Genomic DNA, 27962 nt, shown 5'->3' with positions numbered 1-27962 from the left:
CCTTCCATCAGACTTTGGCCTGGGTAATTTGTACCCCCACCCCTTTCTCTCGGCACCCCTGATAATACCACACAGTAATGCCCCTTACGCATGACACACATTATTAATGTCCTTATAATCATAATGCCCCTTACACATTATGCCAACCTTTATTAATGCCCTTCATACACATAATGACACACATAATGCCCCTTACACATATGTTGCACATTATTAATGCCCTTATACACATGACACACATAATGCCCATTACACATATGTTGCACAAATTAATAATGCCCTTATACACATAACACACATAATGCATGTTACACATATGTCGCACATTATTAATGCATTTATACATGACACACATAATGCCCATTACACATACAGTATGTTGCACATTATTAATGCCCTTGTACACATGACACACATAATGCCTATTACACATATGTTGCACATTATTAATGCCTTTATACACGACACACATAATGCCTGTTACACATATGTCGCACATTAGTAATGCATTTATACATGACACACATAATGCCCCTTACACATATGCTGAACACTATTGCACAACCAACCCACCCGCAGACAGCACTCGCACAGCCGCTAACCCTGTGACCTCTGCCTCTGCTTGGATACAGATGTTTCCTCATACATCTTGCCTCAATAGGCCATGCAGCTCCTGGCCAGTTCTGCTAACGTTGGGTGCATTTTTTGCTGAAAATTCCTCTTATTTGCATTGTTATGTGACCAGGACACACAAGGAGCTTCCGATGATTAAAATGATATGCAGCATGCCTATATTCTGTGAGCGACTGTGGCTGTACCTGCATACGGAATGCTATGTTACAGTGATTTCCATGAATACACTATTTCATATGCAGGTACAGCCACAGTCGCACACAGAATATAGACATGCTGCATATCATTTTAATCAGCAGAAGCTGCTGATGCCCCTAGGCATTCCAAATGCCCTAGGCAATTGCCTAGTCTGCCTATGCCTAAGGCCGGCTCTGGATAGATAGATAGATAGATAGATAGATAGATAGATAGATAGATAGATAGATAGACGGATAGACATAGACAGATAGATAGATAGATAGATAGATAGATAGATAGATAGATAGATAGATAGATAGAGAACTGTCTCCCCTCCCCCAAGGCACTTACCTGGTTAATTAGAAAGCTGGACTCTGGATTAGGCATAAGCAGGTTCTCTTGAGTCACTGGACCTTTTTCCTGCAAATCTTCTCCGAGTCCTCACACTCCCGTTAAGCTCCGCCCCTTTTTCTGTATCCTCTATTTTTCCTGGCTTCTCATTTGTGGGCGGCGGCCATCTTTGTGTAGTCTTATGGGGGCAGCCATCTTCTTTTAGCTCCTTCTGCTGCAGTGCTGCTGCATGCTCAGCAGCATACTGGAGCAGCAGAGACATCCTCCGCCTGGCTTCCGCAGCTAGATGGACCCGAAATACTTCCACCAGGTGACAGGTAGGCCTGCGCAGGCCTACATGCATCACCAGCTTCATTCCACTCACTTTACAGCAATTAATTCTGTATGTTTTATTTTTTTATTAATTGTTATAAGACACCGTGGAGTAAATTTTCTAAAATGGAAATTCTATTGAAGGTGGGAGGTTGGCCCATTACAACCAATCAGATTAAGGGACAGATGTACTAAGCTTAAAAAGTGATAAAATGGAGAGTGATAAACAGCCAGCCAATCAGCTCCTGCCTGACATGTCACAGACTGTGTTTGAAAAATGTCATACAGGAGCTGATTCGCTGGTGTCCTATCACTCTCCATTTTATCACTTTTCAAGGCTTAGTACATCTGACCCTTAATCTATTATCTTCTAGAAGGTGCAAAATAAATAATAAGTAGAATCCGATTGGTTGCTATGGGCAACATCTCATTTTCATCAGAACTCCCATCTTGGTGAGCATGGCAGCATGGCCGCTGTAACAATGAGTGACATCTCTGTGTGGTCTGTGTGCCTACAGCTGTCCGGGCGAATCTGCTGCTCCCAGAAAATGCCCAGCGGGTACAGCCAACCCCTTTCCTGGGAGAAGCGACACACGTGACTGCCAGGTAAGGAGATCACACATGTCTGTAACACGTCGGTTGGAGATCACACATGTATGTAACACGTTGGTTGGAGATCACACGTCTGTAACACGTCGGTTGGAGATCACTCATGTCTGTAACACGTCGGTTGGAGATCACACATGTCTGTAACACGTCGGTTGGAGATCACACATGTCTGTAACACGTCGGTTGGAGATCACACATGTCTGTAACACGTCGGTTGGAGATCACACATGTCTGTAACACGTCGGTTGGAGATCACACATGTCTGTAACACGTCGGTTGGAGATCACACATGTCTGTAACATGTCGGTTGGAGATCACACATGTCTGTAACACGTCGGTTGGAGATCACACACGTATGTAACACGTCGATTGGAGATCACACATGTCTGTAACACGTCGGTTGGAGATCACACATGTCTGTAACACGTCGGTTGGAGATCACACACGTCTGTAACACGTCGGTTGGAGATCACACACGTCTGTAACACGTCGGTTGGAGATCACACACGTATGTAACACGTCGGTTGGAGATCACACATGTCTGTAACACGTTGGTTGGAGATCACACATGTCTGTAACACGTCGGTTGGAGATCACACATGTCTGTAACACGTCGGTTGAAGATCACACATGTCTGTAACACGTCGGTTGAAGATCACACATGTCTGTAACACGTCGGTTGGAGATCACACATGTCTGTAACACGTCGGTTGGAGATCACACACGTCTGTAACACGTCGGTTGGAGATCACACACGTCTGTAACACGTCGGTTGGAGATCACACACGTCTGTAACACATCGGTTGGAGATCTCACACGTCTGTAACACGTCGGTTGGAGATCACACATGTCTGTAACACGTCGGTTGGAGATCACACACGTCTGTAACACGTCGGTTGGAGATCACACACGTCTGTAACACGTCGGTTGGAGATCACACACGTCTGTAACACGTCGGTTGGAGATCACACACGTCTGTAACACGTCGGTTGGAGATCACACACGTCTGTAACACGTCGGTTGGAGATCACACACGTCTGTAACACGTCGGTTGGAGATCACACACGTCTGTAACACGTCGGTTGGAGATCACACACGTCTGTAACACGTCGGTTGGAGATCACACACGTCTGTAACACGTCGGTTGGAGATCACACACGTCTGTAACACGTCGGTTGGAGATCACACACGTCTGTAACACGTCGGTTGGAGATCACACACGTCTGTAACACGTCGGTTGGAGATCACACACGTCTGTAACACGTCGGTTGGAGATCACACACGTCTGTAACACGTCGGTTGGAGATCACACACGTCTGTAACACGTCGGTTGGAGACCACACACGTCTGTAACACGTCGGTTGGAGACCACACACGTCTGTAACACGTCGGTTGGAGATCACACATGTCTGTAACACGTCGGTTGGAGATCACACACGTCTTTAACACGTCGGTTGGAGATCATACATGTCTGTAACACGTCGGTTGGAGATCACACACGTCTGTAACACGTCGGTTGGAGATCACACACGTCTGTAACACGTCGGTTGGAGATCATACATGTCTGTAACACGTCGGTTGGAGATCACACACGTCTGTAACACGTCGGTTGGAGATCACACACGTCTGTAACACGTCGGTTGGAGATCACACACGTCTGTAACACGTCGGTTGGAGATCACACACGTCTGTAACACGTCGGTTGGAGATCACACACGTCTGTAACACGTAGGTTGCACGCCTCACTGTCCCTCTCCTGTCACAGGCCTGTCCCCCAGGACACATGAGTGTATATTCGGGCTATGCTTGCAGACCGTGTCCGTCCGGGTACTCATGTGACCCTACATCTGGCTATGTGAGCCCCTGTCGCCCCGGCCAGTATTCCCGGGAAGGAGAACTGCCCTGCGCTCCATGTCCTGATGGATTTGTGTGTCCGGATGGCCGAGACTGGAAGGTGAGTCTGTGTTTGCGCTAATAAGCTGGGCCTGGATCCTGCTCACTGTTCGGCCTCTTACATACTCCTGATATGCTACAGTGCATTCCTCCCTATGGTGTAATGCCCCTTGTTACCAGCAGGGGCAGCAGCATATTGTCACATCATGTTAAGGGTCAGTTTTGTCTCTGCAGCTGTGTCTTCCAGGCCAGGAGCCTGCACAGAATCGGTCTCACTGCACCGACTGCCCCCCCGGGTTCTTCTCTACGTGGAGTACAGCGAGATGTCTGCCATGTCTGCCAGGTACTGTATCTTCTCACTGGAGACCGCTACTTGTACAAACAGTACAGGTGTGCCTCAATACGCCGCGCAGCAGGACATGCCTGGGAACCGTAAGGTCCTATGGAACACTATCATATTTTTTGTGTCTTATCCACAATGCACAATGCTGCACAGGGAGACTGTGCTGATTAGTTTGATATGCGACACTTGTGTATCTGTGCGAGTGAGTAGGTATATAAAAATGACACAGAAAGTGCAGATTCAGAGACTGAGCTGCACACAGATATGCAACGTGCTTCTTCATTAGTCTATACACTGCACATTTCACAGTGGTGTAACTGCCACAGACATTGGAGGCAGTGGCCACCGGGCTCCAGCTTTCAAAGGGGCCCCCAAGTAAGGGGATGCTGACCGAGAACAAATCTCTCCATTTATTTCAGAGCTTTACTCTCAACTTCCCTTTGCAGCCCCCTTGAGCTGAAGAGTGTGAGATAACAGCATGGATGCATGGATGACGGGCCAGCACGGATGGTGTAATGGTTATATTACTGCCTCACAGCGCTGAGGTCACGGGTTCTATCCCCACCATGTGTTATATATACGGGGCAGTACAGATGGTGTAATGGTTATATTACTGCCTCACAGCACTGAGGTCATGGGTTCTATCCCCACCATGTGTTATATATACGGGGCAGTACGGACGGTGTAATGGTTACATTACTGCCTCACAGCGCTGAGGTCATGGGTTCTATCCCCACCATGTGTTATATATACGGGGCAGTACGGATGGTGTAATGGTTATATTACTGCCTCACAGCGCTGAGGTCACGGGTTCTATCCCCACCATGTGTTATATATACGGGGCAGTACGGATGGTGTAATGGTTATATTACTGCCTCACAGCGCTGAGGTCATGGGTTCTATCCCCACCATGTGTTATATATACGGGGCAGTACGGATGGTGTAATGGTTACATTACTGCCTCACAGCGCTGAGGTCATGGGTTCTATCCCCACCATGTGTTATATATACTGGGCAGTACGGATGGTGTAATGGTTACATTACTGCCTCACAGCGCTGAGGTCATGGGTTCTATCCCCACCATGTGTTATATATACTGGGCAGTACGGATGGTGTAATGGTTACATTACTGCCTCACAGCACTGAGGTCATGGGTTCTATCCCCACCATGTGTTATATATACAGGGCAGTAGGGATGGTGTAATGGTTAGCATTACTGCCTCGCAGCACTGAGGTCATGGGTTCTATCCCCACCATGTGTTATATATATGGGGCAGTATGGATGGTGTAATGGTTAGCATTACTGCCTCACAGCACTGAGGTCATGGGTTCTATCCCCACCATGTGTTATATATACTGGGCAGTACGGACGGTGTAATGGTTACATTACTGCCTCACAGCACTGAGGTCATGGGTTCTATCCCCACCATGTGTTATATATACGGGGCAGTACGGATGGTGTAATGGTTAGCATTACTGCCTCACAGCGCTGAGGTCATGGGTTCTATCCCCACCATGTGTTATATATACGGGGCAGTACGGATGGTGTAATGGTTAGTATGACTACCTCACAGCACTGAGGTCATGGGTTCTATCCCCACCATGTGTTATATATACAGGGCAGTACGGATGGTGTAATGGTTACATTACTGCCTCACAGCGCTGAGGTCATGGGTTCTATTCCCACCATGTGTTATATATACGGGGCAGTACGGATGGTGTAATGGTTAGCATTACTGCCTCACAGCACTGAGGTCATGGGTTCTATTCCCACCATGTGTTATATATACAGGGCAGTACGGATGGTGTAATGGTTACATTACAGCCTCACAGCACTGAGGTCATGGGTTCTATCCCCACCATGTGTTATATATATGGGGCAGTACAGATGGTGTAATGGTTACATTACTGCCTCACAGTGCTGAGGTCATGGGTTCTATCCCCACCATGTGTTATATATACGGGGCAGTACGGATGGTGTAATGGTTACATTACTGCCTCACAGCACTGAGGTCATGGGTTCTATCCCCACCATGTGTTATAAATACGGGGCAGTACGGATGGTGTAATGGTTACATTACTGCCTCACAGCGCTGAGGTCATGGGTCTATTCCCACCATGTGTTATATATACAGGGCAGTACGGATGGTGTAGTGGTTAGCATTACTGCCTCACAGCACTGAGGTCATGGGTTCTATCCCCACCATGTGTTATATATACACAGGGCAGTACGGATGGTGTAATGGTTAGCATTACTGCCTCACAGCGCTGAGGTCATGGGTTCTATCCCCACCATGTGTTATATATACGGGGCAGTACGGATGGTGTAATGATCAGCATTACTGGCTCACAGCGCTGAGGTCATGGGTTCGATCCCCACCATGTGTTATATATACGGGGCAGTACGGATGGTGTAATGATCAGCATTACTGGCTCACAGCGCTGAGGTCATGGGTTCGATCCCCACCATGTGTTATATATACGGGGCAGTACGGATGGTGTAATGATCAGCATTACTGGCTCACAGCGCTGAGGTCATGGGTTCCATCCCCACCATGACTCTAACTGCAGAGTTTGGATATTCTCCATGTGTGGGTTTCCTCCGGGTACTCCGGTTTCCTCCCACACTCCAAAAATATACTGGTAGGTTAATTGTCTTTCAACAAAATTAACCCTAGAATGTCTGTGTGTGTGTGTACATGTGGTAGGGAATTTAGATTGTAAGCTCCACTAGTCCAGGGACTTAGGTGAGTGACCAATTGTTCTCTGTACAGCGCTGCGGAATATGTGTGCGCTATATAAATAACTGGTAATAAATAACAGATCAAAGTGTTTATATACAGTAGTGATCTCGAGCTCTGCTGTTGTATCTTATATGATAAAAGAAAGGAGAACAGACATTGTTTTAAGGTAATTCACTAATTATTATATAAAAACATTTAGGGTTATCAAAGCCTGGAGAGAGATAAAATTCTGAGAGATAATGTATTAACCAATGGACTCCCAATCGATAACCAACCCGAAAATAAAGATTCCTTATGGCCATTATCTGCAATATGTGCAAGCTAAGGGGGGGGGGGGGGGGGGGGGTGTACCTGGTGTGAGCTTAAGCCCCTGACATTAAGTGATGGAATAGGTAAATATGTCTTTGTACTACGCCCTTTATCTTTTCACAAACCAGTTTTTCTGTCTTTTCTGGAATATGCTGATACCTCAAACAAATAGAGATAATGTGTACAACCTGCGGCTTCACATACAGCAGACGGTGTAATATAAATTCTTACTCGCGTTTAAGGCCGAGATATTCCCACTCATTACAGTAACTTGTTATTCCTGTTCCTGTAGTCTCCAAAGGCGAGTGGCCACACACACACACCACACACACACACACACACACACACACACACAGGACACGTCTCATTGCATAATACAAACATTTATTGAAAACAACACACACACACAATAATATGTGGACCCCAGAAATGCAGGTTACTGCGTAATCATAAAGGCGCACCACACATGTATGAAGTCTTTACACGCGTGAAGCAGTGCAATCCGTTGCCTGGTTCTGCAGCAGTATTAGGACGGGTAACAGTGAAGGCCTTGGCTCATTTCTATGTATACTGAAGCCGCGGTGCACGTGGCCTGTGGCCCCCCCAGGACCCCCAGTTTGGGAATCACTGACACGATGATTTGTTACTGTCAGTGGTCGGATGTTGTCACTCCCGGGATGTCACAACGCCCGGCGTTCTGTCACCACCTCCCTCCTTTGCTGTATGAGAGTATCTGACACCCCCTCGCTGATGGGATCCCGCTGTTCTGTGCATGGAATCAGGAGGCATTGCATACATAGAGGCTGAATGGGGAGGAAATGAGCCACTTTCATTCTGTCTCTGGTGTGATTGCAGCGCTGTCAGGGTCTGTATAACAATCTGCATAGTTCCCTTCCACAAGAGAAGAACTTGCCTCATATTCAGCGATTTCCTTCTTTCAGAACCTTTGTGCTGTTGACTTTAGATCTCTATTGTACTGTATCGCCTCCTCTGGCGCTGTTACCGCACCCCCCCCCCCCTCCTCCTGCCATGGCCGGACCCATTGCCTATACACCACTTATACAATGCCTCACTCCCATGTGCTTCTACGATAGGGTAGTGCCAGCTTTTGCTGGTGATACCCCCGCAGCGGGACCCTGTCATGTAGGCTTTGGAAAATGCGGTAATAACCCCGAAATTGTTTTTTTTACGGCTTTTTCTCTTTAGCGGATCCCACCCAATACATGATGGCCAAATTACTCTCAATCCCAAGCCAGCTTACATTGCCTCTGCCGCCTCTGATGGGACACCGTTCCACCTATTCACTACTGGTGATCATCGTGCTGTCATGGTGGTGCCTGGAGCTCCATCCGCCCCATCTAGCCCCATCTTATACATCATATATCCCTTCTCCTGAGGTATACCATATAAGGCTGGTACGATAGGGCACACAGCACCGGTCAGATTACAGGTGGGGCGGATAGGGCGGTTACCCAGGGGTCCCCACACTGCGGCTAACATTGCCCCCACCCAGACTCCTCCACACTTCCAGGCTGGCGGGTGGGGGCCTTCACAACATAGTTGCCCTAGAGGCTCCACTAGCCCTAATCTGGTACAGCCTGGCAGTGCCAGGGCCTTTATACAATACCAGAGGACTTTATGCACCCCTTTGGGCACAGACATTGGCTTATATTGTGAGTGAGGGCCCTGTTCTGAAAAGCTTACAATTCAATCATTGCACATACTGACCATGGGCCAGATTCTCTAAGCTTCAAAAGTGATAAAATGGAGAGTGATAAACAGCCAGCCAATCAGCTCCTACCTGCCATGTCACAGACTGCGTTTGAAAAATGTCAGACAGGAGCTGATTGGCTGGCTGTTTATCACTCTCCAGCAGGGTTGCCTACCCTCCCGGATTGGCCAGGAGAGTCCCGGAAATCGAGTCCTCCTCCCGCCCCCCGGAAAGGTGGGCAATCCTCCCGGATTCTGCCACACTCTCCACATATCCCTGGCAGCCGCCTTGTTGAATTACTGCGATTTGCGGCTTTTCGCGTGGAGGGGCAGGGCTAAATATGCAAATAGCGCCATTTAGCCCCACCCCCTCATCGAGGTCCGGCAAATCGGGGGGATTTCCAGCGCTGGGGACGGGGCTTGATGACGTCTTCATCCGGCTCCGCCCCCAGAAGTGATGCTGTCAGTCACCTCTCCGGGCTTCTGCTGGAGAGGAGAGTTTTAAAGTAGGCTCTCCAGTTTATCACTCTCCAGTTTATCACTCTCCAGTTTATCACCTTTGAAGCTTAGTGCATTTGGCCCCATGTGTGGTGGCCTTATCAGCACTGTAATATTACATCAGACCCATCTGTGTCATTATACAGGAAGCTATTGCCCCATTGCTGGCAAAATCCACACCGTAATTACCCCCACCGGATTCCTGAAGGATGGCAGCGGACAGATCAGCTCCTGTGTATGCAACTGTCCCCCAAGCCCTGGCATCGTGGATCACCATCGATTGAATGGGATGCCAGTCACCTGCCAGCCAGGGTATTACGTGACTACAGGAGGGCAATCAGAGTGCAAGCTCTGTCCCCCAGGTACAATGCTTTTAGGAGAAGCCACAGAGTATTGCAGCCAATGATTACTGAGCCCATTTACCTTACGGCCTTAGTGTAATAAGTACCCTAAATATGTTCTGCTGCTGTGCTGTACTGCGGCCCCTCCCCTGCAAACTGCCACCGCCCCCGAGTCTCAGTGATGTCACCGCTCCCAGTGACCGCCTGTATATAACAGGGACAGTATGTGTAATGTGCTAACATCTGTGTGTAATAATGTGCTTTGCCCATCCGGCCCATTTAGGTCACTTCTGTCCCGACGGTTCCACGATAACTCCATGCCCAGCTGGTACCTTCTCGGACAAAGAGGGCCTGGACCAGCAAAGTGACTGCACCCTGTGTCCTGCAGGTCAGCTGTGTGCCCGTCTGTGCCAGCGGATCCAGGTATAACAGATATGATCTCATTACAATGTCTATGTCTGTAGGTTACTTCTGCATGGATGGGAGATCACAGCCACCGGGTGTAGAGTCTCTGTGTCCAAAAGGGTTCTACTGTCCCATCGGCACCAGGAGCTCCCACGCTTATCCGTGCCCAGCCGGCACCTACAATGACCAGCTTGGCCAAGGGCACCGTGGCAGCTGCAGTGTCTGCTCGGAAGGTCTCTTCTGCCAGGAAGGTGATGGTTGGAGATTTATAGCTTTCTTCCACTTTCCTGACTTCCCATTTACTTCCCCCTATAATACGTGTACAATATTCATGAACTTAACAGCTCTTTGTTATTCAGTCACACTATCCTTAATAACATTTTAAAATGATGACATACTTGAGACTCAAACCGATCACCTGTGACATTGCAGTCAAACAATCCACACGGATCACTGGGGGATTCTAACTATTTGAAGCACACCCTGTAAAAACAATATTCAGCATTGCAGCTGAGCAGATCTATGTAGGATGTGGTGGCACAGGGCGGAATGTGTGGCTGCACACTACATAGATCTGCTCAACTGCAATTCTGATTATATTTTGCAATATACCAGTGGCTTTATATACTTACAATCACATAGTTCTTACAATCAAATAGCGCAATGAGAAGGGTGTTTGACAGGAATGTAATAGGTTATGGGTTCAAATCCCAGGTATGGCAGTATATTGAAAGTGCTATTTAATAAAATATCTTATTATCTTCTCCACAGGTTCCTCTATCTCAGGTTATCCGTGCTCCAGGGGAAAGTTCTGTCCTGCTGGGACCAGCTCCGAGCAAGACTGCCCTCCAGGGACCTTCACTCATCACATCGGTGCCTCGAGTAAGAGCGCTCACTCATTCTATGTTGTACATGGTGTTCATACTTAGATGTTACCATCTTCACATTTGTATGCATGTTCTGGATTTACATGGTACGACCCTGCACACCTGGCACCCATCACCTGCACACCTGGCACCCATCACCTGGCACCCATCACCTGCACACCTGGCACCCATCACCTGCACACCTGGCACCCATCACCTGCACAAAGCAGTATCCAAGGGCACATGGTTTATAGGGCAGAAGACGTCGCTGTCCTTGGGGCTTATTAGCACATACGTCCAGGAAAGTGTTCTCCCTTTAATGCTGACACCTTTATGATAAATCCATCCACCAAGGGCCTTATTTAGGTTCATTCTTTCTGACAAAATCCTTCTTAGATGGGCAAAACCATGTGCACTGCAGGTGGGGCAGATGTAACATGTGCAGAGAGAATTAGATTTGGGTGGGGTTTTACTTCAAAGTGAGATCTATATTGCAGTGTAAAAATAAAGCAGTCAGTATTTTCCCTGCACAGAAACAAAATTACTCACCCAAATCTAATTCTCTCTGCACATTTTACATCTGCCCCCCCTGCAGTGCACATGGTTTTGTCCATCTAAGAAGGATTTTGTCAGAAAGAATGAACCAAAATAAGGCCCCAAGTACGAACGAGAACAATATAGATTCTGCCTCAGTTTACCCCTATATTACCGGTGATATATTCCTAAGTGCCAGCATAAAAATAACAACTTTTTGTAAAAGTAGATATATTGGAATATGTGGAGTGGGAGGAACGTCTGTGACTGTAAACAGCGCCTGCAGATAATATGTAATATATTGTACAAATGGTTTTCTGCAATAAAGCTGAGTGTTAGAAGAGTAACAGCGCCCCCTTCTGACATGTACCCAGATCGCAGTCTGCTCCCTATGCCTGAGACCTGTAGTGCAGCCAGGACAGGCAGGATGTAAGGTGGTGCTCGTGTCACCATGCCAGCTGTGTAATGCTATAGTGCTCAGCCTGGTATCTGCGGGCAGTGGGTACAGTCATACTAGTGTGCTCTGCAGACGGGAACTCATCCCCCCTGGGCACAGGTGATGCAGCTTTTATGAGCGCTGGACTGGGGGCTGTGCGGAGAATTCTCCACCTGGATCTAACCCTTTCTAATGCTACATAGGAACCACAGGACATAAACAGGCCCAGCGACCGCCCCGGGCGGCTGAGCATCAGACACCATCTATAAAGGCCGGCCAGTCTCAGCGTACGATGAAAGCAAAGTCTCTGGACGGCCGGCTGCACTGATATATAGTATTGCTGCCTTTATGGACATGTGCGATGTATTCTGTATGTTATGGATGCATCCTGGAAGGAAATGTCCTGCAACTTGGGCATCTGTCAGGGTCCTGCAACCTGGGCATCTGTCAGTGTCCTGCAACCTAGGCATCTGTCAGTGTCCTGCAACCTCGGCATCTCTCAGTGTCCTGCAACCTGGGCATCTGTCAGTGTCCTGCACCCTCAGTATCTGTCAGTGTCCTGCAACCTGGGCATCTGTCATTGTCCTGCAACCTGGGCATCTGTCAGTGTCCTGCAACCTGGGTATCTGCCATTGTCCTGCACCATCTGCATCTGTCAGTGTCCTGCAACCTGGGCATCTGTCAGTGTTCTGCAACCTGGGCATCTGTCAGTGTCCTGCACCCTGGGCATCTGTCAGTGTCCTTCAACCTGGGCATCTCTCAGTGTCCTGCAACCTGGGCATCTGTCAGTGTCCTGCACCCTCAGTATCTGTCAGTGTCCTGCAACCTGGGCATCTGTCAGTGTCCTGCAACCTGGGCATCTGTCAGTGTCCTGGGCATCTGTCAGTGTCCTGCAACCTGGGCATCTGTCAGTGTCCTGCAACCTGGGCATCTGTCAGTGTCCTGCACCCTCAGTATCTGTCAGTGTCCTGCAACCTGGGTATCTGCCATTGTCCTGCAACCTGGGTATCTGTCAGTGTCCTGCAACCTGGGCATCTGTCAGTGTCCTGCACCCTGGGCATCTGTCAGTGTCCTGCACCCTCAGTATCTGTCAGTGTCCTGCAACCTGGGCATCTGTCAGTGTCCTGCAGCCTTGGTATCTGTCAGTGTCCTGCACTGGGTCTGTCCATGTTAGACGTGTCCCCGGTGTGTTGTTCGGGTCTCTGTTACTTTGGTTGAAGTACAAGTGATCTGTATAACATGTGTCCTGGACGAGACCTGGTCTAACCCATGGGTGACTGTGGATTCAGGCTCCTGTGCTGCAGTGGAGACCCATGTAACTCCCCCTCTTCTCCTGGGTCACTTACCAGCCCCCAAACCTTCTATCATGTAGGATAACATTCTTATTTCTGCACTGGGGTGTAACAGGAGAACCGTCCCGCACCTAGGCCCTTACTCTGGTTTACTTGTAAAGGCAAATTCCTTCTTAAATGGACAAAACCATGTGCACTGCAGGTGGGGCAGGTGTTACTTGTGCAGAGAGAATTAGATTTGGGTGGGGTTTTACTTCAAAGGGAGATCTATATTTGCAGTGTAAAAATAAAGCAGTCAGTATTTTCCCTGCACAGAAACAAAATTACTCACCCAAATCTAATTCTCTCTGCACCTGTTACATCTGCCCCACCTGCAGTGCACATGGTTTTGCTCATTTGAGAAGGAATTTGCCGTTGCGGGTGAACCAGAATAAGGGCCCTAATCCGCTAATCTGCACCGACTCCCCCATTGGCATTGCCTGGAATATTTTGACCAATGTAGTTCTTTTCATTACAGTTCTCACTAATTATGACTTTGTCTTCCATATTAAGGAATTGAGCAGTGCGTTTTGTGCCCTGCTGGATCCTACTGCCTGTCAAACACCAGTTACCCCATTCCATGCCCAGCTGGCACCATTAATCCCCTGGAAGGGCAGGATGAGGTGGTAGACTGTGCGCCATGCTCCGCAGGAAGTGCCTGTACCCGCCCAGGATTATCCCAGCCGGATGCCGAGTGCTCGCCCGGGTGTGTATGACTTACCATATGTCCTCTGCATTGGCTGCCCGCTCTGTACTCACTCCGGTGTCATCTTCTGCCAGGTATGTGTGCCCCGTGGGTTCTAGGTCACCTACTGCCGCTGAGAACGCCTGCCCAGCTGGAACCTTCAGTGACCAGCAGAACATCTTCCACAGATCCCAGTGTGAGATCTGCCCCACAGGGTTCTTCTGTGCCACAGGTATAGTGAGTGTGTGACCGGGTTACCCTCAGTGGCTTTCCTGCAGGCCATGTTTTCAGGGCTTACCGGTAGCTTATACACAATGCAGTATCTTACCCAGTGAGTTCCCTGAGTTCCCCTGTACATAGGAAGGAACTTGTGGTCTTATCGGCTGTGACTCCGCCTGTGCCCTCTGTGCGAGATGGGGGAACCCCCCTCATCTTACCTGGCGCCAGGTACTGATCACCGGGTCCGAATGATAGAACTACACTGTCTGGGACATTATATGGTGGACAGGTACAAAAGGTCGGCAAATGAAAGGTCAACAGTGTACAAGTTCAAAAGAGCGACATGACAACAGTCTACACAAATGGTCAACACAATTTGTTCACGTTTTCCCAACATTTACCTGATTGGGGATAGTACGGTGGTCACAAAGCATATGATCTACATAAGTATAATTGAATATTACGCGTGTATGTGTGTGTGTTTGTTTGTGTGTGTGTTTGTCTGTGTGTGTGTGTATGTGTGTGTGTGTGTCTGTGTGCGTATGTGTGTGTGTCTGTATGTGTGTGTTTGTGTGCGTATGCGTATGTGTGTGTTTGTGTGTTTGTGTATGTTTGTGTGCATATGTGTGTGTGTGTGTGTCTGTGTGTGTGTTTGTCCCACGATAACGCTTTAACTAATCATTTTCAGATAGGTGTAATCAGACGACCCCTTAAGGGTGCTGCCATAAGGGTCCAGGCTGTTTCTGTTGTGATTGCTGTTCATGCATTGTGATATGTCGATGCAAAGCTTAGGACTTTCTGAATACAACCAGGCCCCGGTAAAAAAAAGGCGTGGTCAACAGAGAGGGTGCTGGCCCACAGGCTGCTGCTACAGCTGCCACTCTCCCGCACACAGCACTGAGTAGCCTATGCTGAGCGGAGGAGAGAGGCTGTGCTGCAGCAGCCTCTACTCCCACTGCCCGGTCTCTGCAGTGGGGGAGGGGTGTGTGGAACCCAGGCCCTCCAACAGAGCCGGGCCCGGGTAAAAAGCACCCACCCACCCCCCACACCCCCTCTTCACGGCACTGAATACAACACAATAATCAGACTCCCTTAAGTGGACCCTTATAGGCCTATAAGGGTCCATTAAATGAAAAACATTTTCATTTTACAAAACTTTTGAGAATTGCATAAGCATAAACTTTCGCTCATCCGTCAGACTAGTGTACAATATAAGACACCCTCAAATGTTGTGTCGACAATTATCATGCCGACTCTTTGACCCTGTAACCTTTAACCAATGTTGATCTTTCACCTGTCAGCCTGTTTTACCTGTATTGTAGACACAGTCACACATAGCCGAGCCGCGACTGTATCCGCATACCAAATACCGTGACACTGACCATCCTCCTATCCCACAAGGCCATGTTCCCTCCTGATCCATACATTAGCCATTGTCCCCCTCTGTGCTGTCTGCTCTGTATGTATATGTCTCACACACTTATGGGCCCTTAGGTTCAGGAGGACGACAGCGGCCCCCAGTTCCCTGTCCTCGTGGCCACTACTGTCCTCCAGGAACCAAGCATGGCTCCCAGTACAAGTGTCCTGCTGGGACATGGAGCGACAGGCCCGGCCTGGCATCTGACAGAGAGTGCTACCCGTGTCCTGCTGGCTGGTTCTGCCTGGCCGGAGCTGAGGGCCCATCTGGGAAATGCAGCGCTGGGTATTTCTGTACAGAGGGTGAGTGAGCGATACATCGGATGGGTCTGTAATGTCATTGTATTCCCAGCTATCTGTCTACATTACCAGGACCTACAGTCAGATGGTCAGGACTAAAAGGTCAACAGGAAGTATGTCAGCGGGGTCATTAGGGTGACAGTGTCTCTATAGACCCGCATTAGGGTGACAGTGTCTCTATAGACCCGCATTAGGGTGACAGTGTCTCTATAGACCCGCATTAGGGTGACAGTGTCTCTTTAGACCCGCGTTAGGGTGACCGTGTCTCTATAGACCCGCATTAGGGTGACAGTGTCTCCTATAGACCGCATTAGGGTGACAGTGTCTCCATAGACCCACATTAGGGTGACAGTGTCTTTATAGACCCGCATTAGCTTGACAGTGTCTCCATAGACCCGCATTAAGGTGACAGTGTCTCTATAGACCCGCATTAGCTTGACAGTGTCTCCATAGACCCACATTAGGGTGACAGTGTCTCTATAGACCCGCATTAGCTTGACAGTGTCTCCATAGACCCACATTAGGGTGACAGTGTCTCTATAGACCCGCATTAGGGTGACAGTGTCTCCATAGACCCGCATTAGGGTGACAGTGTCTCCATAGACCCGCATTAGGGTGACAGTGTCTCCATAGACCAGCATTAGGGTGACAGTGTCTCTATAGACCCGCATTAGCTTGACAGTGTCTCCATAGACCCACATTAGGGTGACAGTGTCTCTATAGACCCGCATTAGGGTGACAGTGTCTCTATAGACCCGCTTTAGGGTGACAGTGTCTCTATAGACCCGCATTAGGGTGACAGTGTCTCTATAGACCCGCGTTAGGGTGACAGTGTCTCTATAGACCCGCATTAGGGTGACAGTGTCTCCATAGACCAGCATTAGGGTGACAGTGTCTCTATAGACCCGCATTAGGGTGACAGTGTCTCTATAGACCCGCATTAGGGTGACAGTGTCTCTATAGACCCGCATTAGGGTGACAGTGTCTCTTTAGACCCGCGTTAGGGTGACCGTGTCTCTATAGACCCGCATTAGGGTGACAGTGTCTCCTATAGACCGCATTAGGGTGACAGTGTCTCCATAGACCCACATTAGGGTGACAGTGTCTCTATAGACCCGCATTAGGGTGACAGTGTCTCTATAGACCCGCATTAGGGTGACAGTGTCTCTATAGACCCGCATTAGGGTGACAGTGTCTCTTTAGACCCGCGTTAGGGTGACCGTGTCTCTATAGACCCGCATTAGGGTGACAGTGTCTCCTATAGACCGCATTAGGGTGACAGTGTCTCCATAGACCCACATTAGGGTGACAGTGTCTTTATAGACCCGCATTAGCTTGACAGTGTCTCCATAGACCCGCATTAAGGTGACAGTGTCTCTATAGACCCGCATTAGCTTGACAGTGTCTCCATAGACCCACATTAGGGTGACAGTGTCTCTATAGACCCGCATTAGCTTGACAGTGTCTCCATAGACCCACATTAGGGTGACAGTGTCTCTATAGACCCGCATTAGGGTGACAGTGTCTCCATAGACCCGCATTAGGGTGACAGTGTCTCCATAGACCCGCATTCGGGTGACAGTGTCTCCATAGACCAGCATTAGGGTGACAGTGTCTCTATAGACCCGCATTAGCTTGACAGTGTCTCCATAGACCCACATTAGGGTGACAGTGTCTCTATAGACCCGCATTAGGGTGACAGTGTCTCTATAGACCCGCTTTAGGGTGACAGTGTCTCTATTGTTAAAACTGAAATAACGCATCAATAATTATATACTTTTGTTATACTCTGTTTTCTCAAATATTGTTATTATTGCTGCAGATGACTTTAGCTTGTTGCACAATGTACTATTCACTGCGTATGAGGCCTTCCCTTTGCGCTAAACAGTTATTATATGTTAGAAGCAGCAGCCATTTTGTGAGGCATGACTTGCATATCTCGTTACAAGATGGCGTGTGGAGTCAGAATACTGCTGAAATAAGTGATTTCTTATAGAATATTGTTTTGGGTTTAGAAGCTTAAGAATGTGATGTTGACAGTATAATGTAGCAAGGACAGGAATCTAGTCTCCACATACTGAATAAGATTGGAACAAGGCCACACATGCGTAGACCCACAAGGCCACTGAAGTTGGGTGTTGGGTTAATTATGACATCATGATTGAAAGCAGAGCTTTCCAATAAGACTCAATGCTTATGAGTAATTAATTAATTAATGTGATAAAGGTTTAAATATCAGAGTGATAGAAGGAGGGAGAAGGCAGTTGAGAAAGAACAAGGAAGCACAGGGGGCTGGAGGTAACTATGAAGGAGGTTTAATCATGGCTGATCACTGTCCTTGAAAGGTGTCCATTTTGATTTGATTTAGAATTACTGTTTAAGTATTAGCTAGTCAGTTTTATGTTTCTTGTGTTAGTCTGCATTCGCAATTACCTGTAATGAAGCTATTCTTTAAGTAAAGCATTGCCATACATTTTATAAAAAGGTTGTGTGGGTGTGCAATCATTTCAGCGTTGCCGTTATATTTAAAGGTAATAAAGTAAATAAATTTGGTTTGGGTTATTTATCATATCTAATCTTATCAGATAAATATCTGGTTTATCAGTTGGAGGCCCCAGCGAGATTCAATGATGTTGGTTTTCACATTTTGTCAGTTGAGAAAATCAAAGTTTGAAAAAAAAAAAAAAAATTTGCTATTTAAAAAAATAAATAAATAAATAAAAAAAAATGTGTAGAAAAAATTGTAAAGTCGGTGCATTTCGTGTACCCTTATCTTTCTCAACATCTGTTAAAGTGTGCTAATCCAATATTGCTTGAAGAAACTTCGATCTTTAATTATAAAACAAATAGATCGTAATTTAAGGCATGGAAAGACAACGCTGCATTTTGCAGACTGTCAGCTTGCTAAACCCCCCCGCATCGCCCATTTCTTCTCTGTGTCAGAGAATAGATAAGGAGAGCAGCGAGAAACTTGGCAAGAAGTTGTAAACAACATTGCTTGGGTCAGGAAGAGTATTTCTTTGGTTTATTTGCAAAGCATGCAGACTATAGCAAGCATATTGGTATAAAGGTTATGCTGGCAATAAATTTTCTACTTTTTAAAAAAAAAAATATTCTTTAAATGACAGTATTTTTTTGTTTGTTTTTATTTTTTGACCGCGGTTGGATTGTTTGATGTATATTGTCTGCTGAGGATATTGCTGAAGTAACTAATCTGTAGCGGTTGTTTTGATAATTAGAGTTTCTTTGTTTGTCCAATCTATAAATTTGAAAGAAGTTGCATATATTTGTTGTAGGTTTTCCCGTGCTTATAATTTGGTGATTAGAGATAGGTAGAGGAGATTGTGCATTTACGTTTCTTTCTGGTTGTGTGGCCAGCAACATGTGGAAGAAATGGAATGCATGATTTATCCATAATCTGTATTGTTTGGAAACCCAAGGATTGTCTACTGTATATGGTTTATATAAGAAAATGTTAATAAATAATTAAGTATACGTTGCATTGTTAGAGCTAGCAAGCAGTCGGATTACAATAACAATTTGAGATAATTTCTTTATATCCATAGACAGAGGTCCGTTAAAATACAGAGTTTAAAGGAGTAGACGCTAACATTGTAAGCCAAGTAACAGTTCATTTTTACCACCAGAATAAATAAAGTTAATTGGAATATTGTTTATAACAAAGAAAGTAAGATCGAGTTTATCTCATTGTAAAGTTTTTTCTCTTGTCTTGTGGAGATGAAGTACGTAATGTAGGACTGATGTTTTTCTGCTATGGGTTTTTGATTTAATTTTTTTGGTTTATTAAACAAAGCAGCTGTGAGTTGGAAACTCTAAAGTGATGGATTCAGTTGATGTAATGCGAGATAAGGAGTTGTCCATGTTAAGTGAAGAAACAGGAAATGATCATGTGAATTCAATGTTTTTTTCAGTTAATGAGTAATACATTTTGAATAAGAAAAGTGATATATATATATCGATGAGATATAAGTCCAATATAACATCTATTCTTAAAGGTTCATATTGATATATTAGACCATGTTTTCTGTTGGCAATTTCTGTTGCCTATTTGCTTGATCTGGATACATATATTGAATCAGATATACCTTGAGTAATGCGCAGATAAATCCTGGGTTTATTTTTATTCTTATGAATGGAAGGTAATCAGTGATAACTGACTCAAGGCTGTGGGGTTTCTTTAAGCCAATTTTTGTTTTGTTTTTGATTTGTGTTAATTTAATTTTGTTTGTTTTGAAAGGGGGAGGGTACTAAATTGATAGAGTATCTTAAGGGGTTAATACTGTGGCCACAGTTAGCTAGATAACCAGGGGAGATAGTGATCTAATCGTGTAATGATCACTTAGACAATGTGCAGATATGGTAACAAAGAATGACATATTGCATATAATTTTTTTTTCTGATTTGATGAGTCGATTTTTTTTCCTGTGAGCGTGCTGACCGGTAGCGAGATTCACAGGGGGTATCTGCCACCTACGTACAAGGTAGAATATATGGGGAAACATAATAAAAGAAGACAGGGTGGGGGTGGGACACGTGGAAGCGTAGGTGTGATAACATTGGGTGACACATAACGCAGCGTGGAAAGCGTAGGTATGATAACATTTGGGTGACATATAACGCAGCGTAGGTATGATAACATTTGGGTGACATATAACGCTAGGTTAGGTTTTTTTGGGAAATTTTTCATTTATTTTATTTACATTTTTGTCTTTGAAAGAGGTAACACCTTTTTAAGCATTTGTATGGGATCACAGAAAGTTCTGAGTATGTGACTAGTGTGAGCAAGTGAGAAGGAATAGAAAATACTATGCTGGTCATAGTTAAGTTGGAATTGGCGATGATGATGCACCTGTGAGGTAATGATTATTGGATGAGAGTGAACGCGCAATGGTCTGGTGACAGGTGGTGAAAGCTTCAAGAATTGAGATAGTATATCCCACTAACCCACATATGTTTGGAAAGATTGTACTGTCTCACTGAGGGGTTAATTCTGTTCAGTGAGAAGTGAGGAGAGGTGATATGTCTTTTAGAGCCTTAGGGAGAAAAAAGAAAAAAATGGGGAAAAAAAAGAATAATTTTGAAATTTTTTGTTTATTTTTGAAAAAGCAGAAGGGAAGAAGTTTTTTTCAGTGATGAGGTGAGAGTAACATCAGAAATAACTCTGTTGGAGATTAAAGGCAGGAAATGGTTAATGAGATTGATAAGAGAGTAAAGTTTTATTCCTAAATGATGTGAAATATCCAAGGAGTGTTACAGAACTGTTTTCCATAACAAGGACATGAAAGATTTTAGAATTAAAGATATTGTTTACCCTTTTGAAAAAGCACAATGAATAGATTAAAGTTATTGCAATGTTCTGTATGGGACAGTGATCAGCCATACCCAAGGATGACCTCCAGCCCCCTCCCCTCTGCTTCCCTCAAGTGATAATGTTGTTTTGTCAACATCTGTTTAAAAACTGCCATTTTTTTTTTCCAAATGACAAATGCTAATATGATGTCTGAGCTTAATAATGCTATTGCTTTTGCTTGTTTTATTTAAATAAAAATCCCAGCCAATAGAGGTGTGACTATTCCAGAGAAAAGATTAATTTACAAATTGATGCATTTCATTTTGCACAGAAAAAGCAAGTGTTTAAAAAAAATAATAATGTTATTATTACTATTATTATTATTATTATTATTATTATTATTACTGAGCCACTAGAAATTATTTAGAAAAAATATTGAGTCTGCAGGTACCTCTGCAGAATCCTTATCAAAGCCCTTATTGAAAAATGCAGATTTTATAGTGATTATTATAAGATGCATATTGAGTTGTGTTTTATGCTTACTTATTTATCTGATTGCATGTTGCCACTTTACTAGATCCATTGGTCATGCATATGAGCCCACAAATAAGGAATGGAGGTCACAATTGCTGCACAACTAATCATGATATTATCTCCAATATTTGTAATGATTTAATGATTATTTTTTTCTCAGAGTGGTTTGGAAGAAATTGTGTATTATTAACAGGAATCCATGAGAGACTGCTGTCAGAAGGCACTAACCGATATGAGGACCCTCACGGGGTTAGAGGATTTTGATGAGTTTTTCATTACTAATCATGTCAGAGGTTTCTAAACATCCATGGACCACAAGAAATAGTTTTTTTCAAATTTTACAACAACGCATACTATTTAATACCCATAGTATTTGCAACACTCTGTTATTGTAGGTTATCTACCCAATGCGATTATTCTGATTATTTTTTTAGTGTAAATCAATTCACTTTACAGTTATGGAAGTATTACAGTCATCTAGTCATTGGTTTATGATCTGCATAGTTCTTACAATCATATAGCAAATAGTCAGGACTTACTACATTTATTTACAGCACAGTCCAATATACGTGGACTTAATTAAGCCAAAGTTTTATGGACAGCCCCACTATGTCCCACAATGAGTTGCATGATTGCTACCACAATGCTGATTCAATATGTTTATGATCTAATGATGTGTTTAAATTCTTTACAGGACTCTCTTACTGACACCTTTTCTATTACTACTACTAAATCTAACTGACACAGAGCTGACAAAGTACAATATACTGACATAATTGCTTCATTTGAGGCTCTGATACACGCACTGACAGAAGCCACAGCACTGGATATATCAGATTTATCATATACCTGTCTTTACTGTAATGAACAACAAGCAGCTGCCTTGGGAGTTTGAACACATATACATGGGGGTTCACATAGACCCATCAGGTGCTACAGTTGCACACTTGACCGAGTGGTATCTGCTTTACCAACATGTTTAAGGACTGTGGCGGCTGCTGCAGCCTTTGTATAGAAATTACAGAACACCGCACACTATGTGTCTCTAATGCTACATCTTTTCTACTGAATTCCTCACGGACAAGACACATTTCCAGTGCATGGTTCTCTCGTTGACTATTGTCAGGTGTGGTACGATAAATCCTGCTACTCTGCTACCTGGTGGGACCCGGGAGTCCCAGAGGATGGATGAGAGGCAGGATTTAGAACATGATTGTGAGGAATATTTAAAGCAAAATTTCTCCAATTAGACCTGATATCTCTGACATGCCACTACCATCTACAAAGATTGTAGTTGTCACCAACAAGGAGACTCAGGATGGCCATATACGGGATATGCGGTAGTATTGGATTTAGAGATCCTCATTTTCCATCGTGAATTTGCTATGATATAATACGCTAATATCACAGCAAGTAAAGGAGCTCATTGAGGCTGTGCAACTCCCTGCAAAGGCAGTAGTTGTTAAGTGTCAAGCTCACATGTTATAAAGTGATCTTGTTGCACTTGGTAACAAAAATAAGATTGCCACTGTTGTGAATCACATCACTATACAATTTAATGTTTTTTTAGCAGAAGCTCATAAAGCATCAACAGGAATGTGCCAATGGATGATGAATGGATGCAGTCAAAAGGCTAATGGCCTATGTAAAGATGGTGGGGGCAGATCAGTAGCTCCCCAAACCCCTCCTCCTGGCATATGCGGAAGCTGCCCATGGGATGACCCATGTAAGGAGAGAGAGGGCATGTATGTTGATTTCATCTTATGCAGAGGCCCAAACGCATCTGCAGAAGAATGAACTCAGGAAAATTATTCCTATAGAACCATCAAACATTTCTCCTACCACTGGTCCATTCCTAAGGTTAAAAATAAATTTATTGAATTTACATGCATACAAAATTGTCATTATATTTAAATGGTATCTGATATGTTATATTGATTCTAAGGAACATCCCAGCTGTCCCATGTACAGCATCCTTTACAGCAAAGAAATATTTTTTAGAAGTTTGTGTTCAGATATGTTATCACATAAGGTATATGGTAAAAAAAAAAAAAAAAAAAAAAATCATAGAGGTACATATTTTGACAGGAAAGGTATTCTAAGGAATAAGTCAATATATAGGTATGAAAATGTGGTTGCACTCACCACACACTAAAAGGTTTTAGTCAAAATTGAACATGTTAACACATGCACATTGAGAACACATAATTTAGGGTGGGTGTGGAAATTACCATGAGTTGACTTGAAGTTTTGTCTTCGGTTTTGTGTAACATTCACACTACTCCTCAGCAGCCACTGAACCTGTCCCCTTATAAGATCATTATTTTAATTTATATATACATTTTTTTATTTTTGAGAGACCATCAATCCCTATTCAACATCCAGCAGCAGACTTGTCACTCTAATTCTCACATCATCTAAATACTTTGCCAGAAAAGCAAACAAGGTTATGAAGGGATGTTGTTATAAGGTCCAGCCTGGAGACTATGCAATGGTGAGAAAATTCTTACAATTAAAAGTCTCATAGATCAAAGGCAAGACCCGTCCCTGTGAAACAAACCAATTGAATTCATGCGTCTCACTGCAAGAAGGTTTCCGACCTGGTGGTGATATCAGTTGAAAGAAAAAGAAACTGATGCAGATAAATATTGTGACTTTGATTTTAATTTAATAAACTTATTTGATGATGGGCCTGTCCAGGGCCCCCACACAGACCAAGACAAGATCCACGGAATCGGGGGGCATCCTTAGTGGTGTCCCTGCGGGTTGTGGGCAAGAAGATGTCCACGAAATCGGGGGATACCCTTAGTGGTGTCCCTGCGGGTTGTGGACAAGGTGTAAAACAATGATCCCCATGAGTGACCAAGTCTCCCATACACTCACTAACTGAAGAAGTCATTTTTTAAGTTTTCATTTTTTTATAGTGAATGAGGGTTACCAGGGATTGGTTGCTGGCAAGGACAGTGTGTATAGTTATCAAAGAGGTATTACTAGAGTCATGATGGTGTATTCTACTTCTGCTTTTAATTTTAATCCCACAAGTATAGTATAATCATAACAGACACACATATACATCATACTACTGATGCTCCCAGGTTTCGGTATGCATCAGAGGATGGTAATAAAATACTGATAGCCAATATGTTAAACTAATTAGAAGGTTTAAAATAAATATATGAGTAATAACATAAAAGTAACTAAGAACATCCAAACCAGAACCATTGATAGAATACATCTAGTAAGGTATCAGTAAAGAAGAGGCATTCTAAGTTAGGATGGTAACAATGGTGCAAACATAATATCTATATGCAAACTGACATTTCTTCTTTAAGACGCTCATCATGAGCTGATAGAAAGAACAATAAGGTAAACTGATTGTTGGTTATATTGTCATCTACGGTATCACTCCGGTAATCTTGGGTTAATGGCTACTTATATTTGCAGTCAAATCAAACAACACTTCATTTTCTATGTAGGATTTACACAAGTGAATCTTATGAGGTTACTGACTCTCCCTAGGTTTAAAATTGGTAAAGAGTGTAATAACAGGAGATATTTTGGAGTACCACAAAACATGTAGTTATGTGACAGAGTTGGGTGTGCTAGTATAACATCTAGAAAGATAAAAAGTGTACTCATTGAATTGTTTCTTATGATGTTTTCTCAAACATACTGTCTCATAAGCCATGGACATTACCACAAGGATTATAAGGTTTCTAAATGGTTACAAACAAGATCTATTGTAATAAAATGTACTTTTACTAATTAATACAGTGGTGATTCAACATGAAGATTTGAAAGAAACACACTTATTTACATTATCCCAAGTTTATAAAATTGTATTTGAATTTGTGAATATAATTAAAATATGGTACAAGCATCACAAATACTAAACGGATGGTGACATTAAAAGGAAAGTTGAATGAAATTATCTGGGTTAAAATTTAGTTTATTGAACAGGTGTGAGTGATGTGATTCCCTACAGTTGGTTTATTTGGTTGAACCCCAATAACTGGTTCGCATAAGTCAATGTTATATATGCTTTAAGAAGTTTAATGTTTTTGCCAAGATAATATTATTGATTTTTCTGTATACTAGTGAAATGCTTCAAGAAGGTTTTCCGATGTATTAAGAGAGAAACAAATGATGCGTTTTGCAAGAGATATGAACTTTCTTTGGAGAAGTTCAGAGGATGGACTGTTAAAACTGAAATAACGCATCAATAATTATATACTTTTGTTATACTCTGTTTTCTCAAATATTGTTATTATTGCTGCAGATGACTTTAGCTTGTTGCACAATGTACTATTCACTGCGTATGAGGCCTTCCCTTTGCGCTAAACAGTTATTATATGTTAGAAGCAGCAGCCATTTTGTGAGGCATGACTTGCATATCTCGTTACAAGATGGCGTGTGGAGTCAGAATACTGCTGAAATAAGTGATTTCTTATAGAATATTGTTTTGGGTTTAGAAGCTTAAGAATGTGATGTTGACAGTATAATGTAGCAAGGACAGGAATCTAGTCTCCACATACTGAATAAGATTGGAACAAGGCCACACATGCGTAGACCCACAAGGCCACTGAAGTTGGGTGTTGGGTTAATTATGACATCATGATTGAAAGCAGAGCTTTCCAATAAGACTCAATGCTTATGAGTAATTAATTAATTAATGTGATAAAGGTTTAAATATCAGAGTGATAGAAGGAGGGAGAAGGCAGTTGAGAAAGAACAAGGAAGCACAGGGGGCTGGAGGTAACTATGAAGGAGGTTTAATCATGGCTGATCACTGTCCTTGAAAGGTGTCCATTTTGATTTGATTTAGAATTACTGTTTAAGTATTAGCTAGTCAGTTTTATGTTTCTTGTGTTAGTCTGCATTCGCAATTACCTGTAATGAAGCTATTCTTTAAGTAAAGCATTGCCATACATTTTATAAAAAGGTTGTGTGGGTGTGCAATCATTTCAGCGTTGCCGTTATATTTAAAGGTAATAAAGTAAATAAATTTGGTTTGGGTTATTTATCATATCTAATCTTATCAGATAAATATCTGGTTTATCACTATAGACCCGCATTAGGGTGACAGTGTCTCTATAGACCCGCGTTAGGGTGACAGTGTCTCTATAGACCCGCATTAGGGTGACAGTGTCTCTATAGACCCGCATTTTTGGTGACAGTGTCTCTATAAACCCGCGTTAGAGTGACAGTGTCTCTATAGACCCGCATTAGGGTGACAGTGTCTCTATAGACCCGCATTAGGGTGACGGTGTCTCTATAGACCCGCATTAGGGTGACAGTGTCTCTATAGACCCGCATTAGGGTGACGGTGTCTCTATAGACCCGCATTAGGGTGACAGTGTCTCCATAGACCCGCATTAGGGTGACAGTGTCTCTATAGACCCGCTTTAGGGTGACAGTGTCTCTATAGACCCGCATTAGGGTGACAGTGTCTCTATAGACCCGCATTAGGGTGACATTGTCTCTATAGACCCGCATTAGGGTGACATTGTCTCTATAGACCCGCGTTAGGGTGACAGTGTCTCTATAGACCCGCTTTAGGGTGACAGTGTCTCTATAGACCCGCATTAGGGTGACGGTGTCTCTATAGACCCGCGTTAGGGTGACAGTGTCTCTATAGACCCGCATTAGGGTGACAGTGTCTCTATAGACCCGCGTTAGGGTGACGGTGTCTCTATAGACCCGCATTAGGGTGACGGTGTCTCTATAGACCCGCATTAGGGTGACGGTGTCTCTATAGACCCGCATTAGGGTGACAGTGTCTCCTATAGACCCCCATTAGGGTGACAGTGTCTCTATAGACCCACATTAGGGTGACGGTGTCTCTATAGACCTGCTTTAGGGTGACAGTGTCTCTATAGACCCACATTAGGGTGACGGTGTCTCTATAGACCCGCATTAGGGTGACAGTGTCTCCTATAGACCCGCATTAGGGTGACAGTGTCTCTATAGACCCACATTAGGGTGACGGTGTCTCTATAGACCTG

General features: G+C 44.3%; 1 protein-coding gene across 1 annotated transcript in view; it reads left to right on the top strand.

Annotated features, from left to right (window-relative positions):
* LOC146041651 (uncharacterized) overlaps nucleotides 1-27962 on the top strand; it is a 149827-nt gene that overhangs the window by 12059 nt on the left and 109806 nt on the right. Inside the window, exons 3-12 of the mRNA XM_083161582.1 lie at nucleotides 1992-2079; nucleotides 3848-4036; nucleotides 4210-4318; nucleotides 9726-9941; nucleotides 10204-10308; nucleotides 10385-10576; nucleotides 11097-11207; nucleotides 14006-14198; nucleotides 14273-14409; nucleotides 15891-16115. Of these exons, the coding sequence (XP_083017708.1) occupies nucleotides 3866-4036; nucleotides 4210-4318; nucleotides 9726-9941; nucleotides 10204-10308; nucleotides 10385-10576; nucleotides 11097-11207; nucleotides 14006-14198; nucleotides 14273-14409; nucleotides 15891-16115 (1459 nt within the window). The 5' untranslated portion in view covers nucleotides 1992-2079; nucleotides 3848-3865. The remainder of the gene's footprint in view (nucleotides 1-1991; nucleotides 2080-3847; nucleotides 4037-4209; nucleotides 4319-9725; nucleotides 9942-10203; nucleotides 10309-10384; nucleotides 10577-11096; nucleotides 11208-14005; nucleotides 14199-14272; nucleotides 14410-15890; nucleotides 16116-27962) is intronic.

Source organism: Crinia signifera, chromosome 19 (genome assembly GCF_055691185.1).
Source record: "Crinia signifera chromosome 19, ASM5569118v1, whole genome shotgun sequence".
Taxonomy (NCBI): Eukaryota; Metazoa; Chordata; class Amphibia; order Anura; family Myobatrachidae; genus Crinia; species Crinia signifera.
This window is presented reverse-complemented; position numbering and strand designations above follow the sequence as displayed.